General features: G+C 28.9%; 2 protein-coding genes across 2 annotated transcripts; both read left to right on the top strand.

Annotated features, from left to right (window-relative positions):
* Positions 1-2,624: 2,624 nt before the first annotated feature.
* On the top strand, positions 2,625-3,531 carry LOC136079150 (uncharacterized). The gene is made up of 2 exons (XM_065794870.1): positions 2,625-2,988; positions 3,107-3,531. Exons 1-2 carry the CDS (start codon positions 2,625-2,627, stop codon positions 3,529-3,531), a joined length of 789 nt encoding a protein of 262 aa, XP_065650942.1.
* Positions 3,532-4,103: 572 nt separating this feature from the next.
* Positions 4,104-4,913, top strand: LOC136079149 (uncharacterized). Its single transcript, XM_065794869.1, has one exon. The coding sequence runs from the start codon at positions 4,104-4,106 to the stop codon at positions 4,911-4,913; it is 810 nt and encodes a 269-aa protein (XP_065650941.1).
* Positions 4,914-6,000: the final 1,087 nt, after the last annotated feature.

The following is a 6,000-nucleotide window of genomic DNA, read 5'->3' as shown; positions in this document are numbered from 1 at the left end:
AAATTTACGAGGAGAAAAATTAGCAATTAGATATCATACAAGAGAAAAAAAATAATCTAACTATAACAAAATGAGTAAATATACTAATATTAAAGTAAATCTTTCACAAAACCAAATAGAAAAAATTAAAAATGCAATTGAATGTGGTATTGGAGCTAGTATTAAGTTATCGCATTCAGATTTAAATGGTGAACATGTTTTAGCAGTAGCAACAACACAATTGAATAGAATTAGAAAAGCATATGAAAAAGGTACTGGTGTATCAATTATTTTAAGTAAAACACAACTAGTACACAATTCTAATATAGAAGGTGAATTGGTGCACTTTTGCCGTTTCTTGGTTCTTTAGCATCAAGAGTTATACCACCGCTTGCAACAGGACTGCTTTCAGGAGTAGGCTCAGCAGCTGAATCAACTATGATTAATAAAATTGAAGGAAATGGTATTGTGTACATGAAAAAGAAGGGACAAGGAGTTAAATTAACATGCGCAGGATCTGGTTTATATTTGAGACCATGGAGTAAAGGAAGTTCTGCAGGTGATGGATTGTACTTACGTAGTGGAAATGGTTATACATCAACAGGATCAGGTTTATTATTAGGACCAAATTCTCCATTTGCTAATATTCCATTTTTAAATATGATTCTTTGATTTTCAAATTATATATAATAAAATTTATATATAATAAAATGTCAAATTGCATGCCAGTGCATAAATTTATAAACAAATATAAACAACCGGAACTATCTCCTATAGTTTTTAAGCGACATAAAAATTTACAGCATCCTGCAATATTAATAAATCGAAGATATAATGTATTTGCACAACTCGACATTACAATAAAATCTCGATCACATCAATATATTCTTTTAAAGTTTGGTGTAATAGTTAATAAAGGTGTTGCGTTAGTTTCATTAAAACATGAACTTAGATTAAAAATGTTAAGTTTACAAGATTGTATAATAGCAGAGACTGTTGATGATATTATAGTAACAGTTGTAAATAAATCTAATTCTGATGTGTTAATAAAAAAAGGTGATTGTTTTTGTTCTGTTAATCTATTGTGTTAATTCTTTTATTTTTTTATTAAAAATGGAATACAATAATAAAATGTACAATAACATTTATTCACCTATACCTACTGAATATTCACCTATAATACTGAATAACAATATTTACCCTGTTCTTCCTAATGCACCTGAAGAAAAATCATATCGGTTACAAAAAATTGGCGAGATTCAAAAAGAAATAGAGCGTGAGAGAGAAAAGAGAATAACGCTGAGTAAAAAATATCATAGAGCTGTAAAAATAATTTCTGCAATTGATAATGAATTACTAGCAAGCACTATGGCACTTGTAAATATTGGAATTGGTTTTTTATCAACAATCATTGCAGCACCAGTAGTTATTGCATGTGAAGGTGCATTAGGAGCAGGTGTGTTATCAATAATAGGCGGACAAGTTAATAAAAAAATGAATTTAAAAGCAGAAAAGCATGAAAAGAATAAAGTGCTTTCTGATTCAAAACTAAATACAATAAGTAATTATATTTCTAAAGCTTTAGTAGATGGGCATATAGATGACAAGGAATTTGAGTTAATCCTTGGTGAACTTGAAAAACTTCAGACAATGATGGAGCAAATTAGAATAAAAGTTAAAAATGAAATTGATGAACAAGCAAAGTTGTAACTAATCGACCAAGGGAGAGAAGAAGCTATTAAAGTAATTCAAAGTTGGTTTAATAAAAAAATAGTCACTTAACTTTTATTGACTAATAATAAGATATGCAACATTTATATCCGTTCTTTTTAGAATGTAGTAAACATGAAAGAGATTTGAATAAAAAAAAATATTTGGAACTTCTTGGATTTGGATAAGGAGGTTTTATTGTTGATTCAGGAAGTCACTCTATATTTATCACTGATTATGGAAACTATCAGGTACCATCAACTTATAGTGATGATGAGAGAAATGAACTTTATAAACTTATCTGGAAGATAGTGATTTTTATTGTGTAGAAAGGGACATTAAAGAATCACTTAAACAATGGAATAATGTTAAAAAACAGGATAAATTAAGAATTATAGATAAATATGTACTTCAATTAGAGTGTGATTTCAAAGAAAAAAAACTAATAAAAAGTATTTTATCAATGGCACTTATATTAAGATTATTAGAAACAAATGATATCATTTATAAAGACTTTGAGATTAAAAAGAATTGTGGAACGCTTATTATTGATTATTTAAATAGTTTGCTAAAACGTAAAACATAACGTAAAACGTAAAACGTAAAACGTAAAACGTAACGTAAAACGTAAAACATAACGTAAAACGTAAAACGTAAAACGTAACGTAAAACGTAAAACGTAACGTAAAACGTAAAACGTAACGTAAAACGTAAAACGTAACGTAAAACGTAAAACGTATGACGTAAAACGTAACGTAAAACGTAACGTAAAACGTAACGTAAAACGTAACGTAAAACGTAACGTAAAACGTAACGTAAAACGTAACGTAAAACGTAACGTAAAACGTAACGTAAAACGTAACGTAAAACGTAAATCATAAAACACAACATAAACTTTTATGTTGTGTTTTTAATCTTTTTTATATAAAAACAAAATGTCATTTTTAAAAATTACAGACACTGAAAAGAGAGATCAAGTTGTAAAAGAATTATCAGAGAGTAAAAAAAGAATACAGCAGAATCATCTTAGTGAAAAGATTGGAGATTCTAATTTGCAGATAGACTTGTCAAAATTGTACAAGCCATTAATTGATAGTCAATCTGGAATAAAGGAGGATATATCTAAATTGCAAGATCAAGCTAATCAATTTGCTCTTACGTTTTCAAATGCATATCCTGAAATACTTACTTATGGATCTAAAGAAACTTTTCTTATGGATCCGAAGGATCTAATGCCTTCTGATGAATTTTTAAAGTTGGGAAAAACTGCAACAGACTATTTTAGGATGTATACTTACAGTAAAAAGTCTACAGACACTGCATTTGGAATACATTCAAGAGGGTAAATTTTTTATAGGAAAAGTTCCAATATTAATAAATAATGATGATATAGATATAAATGGAATAATATACATAGGTACTCCTGGTCTTTGGGAATTACTAACAAAGTCTAATCCTAATAAGGAAATATATAATATAGATGATCTTCACAATTATCGAGATATAATAATACAAACAGATGCAATTACTACTGATTCAGGAAAACCAAAGTCATCTCGGGGCGAAAAATACAAAGAAATAATAGCTCCCATTTGGAAAGAGTTAAAGAGAACTAGAATGCTTGAGTATCAAAGAGAATCAAAAGGAACAGGAATAGGACTAATAATTCTTCCTAGCGATCCTACTGCACTTGTTGATATGTATGAATTACGCATAGCTGCATGGAGAGCAGGTAATACTGGATCAAGAAATGAAGCTGTTGCAATTTGTGATGAATTGTTAAGACAAGGTGTTATGAATAGTGATCAGTATAAAGCAATACAAAATAATCTAGCAATATGATAATATGAATATGATAATATGAGTAAAAAAAATTTAAAAAAACATTGCGTACATAAAAATGCTATTTGTTAAAAATAAGAGATATGTTAAGAAGCAAGTTGTTGGAGGAAGTGGTATATTTGACAGTTTAATAAATTTATTTAAACGAGCAGCATCATCAAATGTAACAAGAGTGTCATCAGCTATGTTGAAGAGGTTAGCTGCTAGCGATTTAGGAAAAACTGTAATAACTGCTGCTAAATCAGCAGGGAAAGAACTTTCAACATCAGCAATACAAGCTGCTAAAGATGTTACAGTTGAAAAAGGAAAACAATTAATTAGAAAAGCATCTACTAAAGTTTCACAACCAAATACAGTCATTAATAACAAAATTAATGACATAATCTCAAATTTAAATAAAAAAGCTGATGAAGTTACACCAAATATAAATAATATAATGATGGGGTCTGCAACAAAATCAACAGCTATAAGGATAGAAGATCTAGCAAAAAAAGGCCGAGGTCTTCGATTAGCTTAATTTTTTTATATTTATTTTCCATTTTAAAAAATTTTTTTATATTGTATATAAAAAAATGGCAACTTCTGATGTATTAAACTTTACTGAAATCTCAACTGTGGATGATGGAATTAAAAGATTTAAATTCTATGAATATGAACCAATAGCACGCACAAATCTAAATAGCGCTGGAGAAATAAGAATTATCATTGAGCAACAAGATTTGTTCACACTTCCATCTGAGGCTTATCTTTTGTTTGAAGGAAAACTTCTTAAACTTGATGGGACTGCTTCTGCTAATGCAGATGCAGTGGCGCTTACAAATAATGGTATTATGCATTTATTCAGTGAAATATCATATCAATTATCAAACCAAAATATAGAGTCACTTTATTTTCCAGGTCAAGCAACTACAATGTTAGGAATGCTTAAATACCCAAATGACTTTCAATTAGCACAAGGATTAAATCAATTGTGGTACAAAGATTCTTCAACAACAGCAGTACTTGCTGATAACTCAGGGTTTGCAGTACGACAATCATACATAATTCAGAAACCAACCACAAAGAGAACATTTTCATTTTGTATACCTTTAAGGCACATTTTTGAATTCTGCGATGATTACAGCAAAGTTATTTACGGATTTAAACATACACTAACTCTTGTTAGAAAAAGTGATACTGGAGCAATTTTTAGAAACGCTCTTGCAGCTGCAGGAAAAGTTAATCTTGATAAAATATCATTGTTCATGCCACATGTGATTCCATCAGATTTAGAGAGAGTTAATCTTTATAAAAGTATTAAATCAAAAGTGGCACTTCCAGTAACTTTTTGCGCAAGGCAGTGTGATACTATAACTGTTCCACAATCTGCAATGTTTTCTTAGAGACTTAGCGTAAAAACATCTCCAGAAAAACCAAGATACATCATAGTTGGATTCCAAACAAATAAGGATGGAAATCAAGAAGTTAATTCTTCCATATTTGATCATTGTGACTTGAAAAATATGTACATTATGCTTAATCAAGAAAAATATCCAGCTGCTGACTATAACTTATCATTTCCAAATCATCAATTTTCAAGAGCCTATAGAGATGCATCTGTATTGAGTGAAAAATTTTATGGAATGAACAATTTGATAACACAAAGCAACATAACTCCTTCAGACTATAAAGATTTATACCCACTCTTTGTTTTTGGTGTTAGTAGACAATCAGAAAAATTAAAATTCTCAGTAGTAGATGTACAAATTAAAGCAACATTTAATGCAGCTGTTCCAGCAGATACTGAAGCGTTTGCTGTTGTAATATCGGATAAGTTTTTACACTTTCAATCAGACGGAAATAAGTTGAACGTTGTTTATTAACTTTTTTTTTGAATTGATTTAAAAAATTTTTTATCTTTATATAATAAAAATGTATTATACAAGGGAAAACTTGCAGAAGTTGTTAAAAGAAAATTTCATTTCACAAACATCTAAAAATTATGTTACATTAATAATGCTCGCTATAGATAATAGTTTGATAGATAAAGAATCAATCATGTCAAAAGCAACAGAAGCAACCGATGAGAAGAGACCAATTGGAAGACCTAGAATACATCCAGTAAAAAAAGAGAAAAAAGAAATAGATCCAAAATATAAAGGATTAAAAACAGTTAGGAAAAAACCAGTCACTATTAAATTAACAAACATGGAAACAGGAGAAGAAACAGTATATAAATCCTTATATAGCGCAATGCGTGGGACTGGTCATGGAATATATATATCTTGAAATGCGTGATGAGAAGATTGATAATGGTTATAAGATTGAAATATCAATTTCTGAAAAATTAAAAAAAAATTAAAATATATTAAAAAAATCTTGATATATAAAAATGGGATCTGATAATTTATTTGAAAATCTAAATGCGATTGAAATATTAAAGGCTAAGTTAGATAAAGTTTATTTTTTAATGCAATTGAAATATAAAAG

This window comes from Hydra vulgaris, chromosome 04, assembly GCF_038396675.1.
Source record: "Hydra vulgaris chromosome 04, alternate assembly HydraT2T_AEP".
Classification (NCBI taxonomy): domain Eukaryota; kingdom Metazoa; phylum Cnidaria; class Hydrozoa; order Anthoathecata; family Hydridae; genus Hydra; species Hydra vulgaris.
This window is presented reverse-complemented; position numbering and strand designations above follow the sequence as displayed.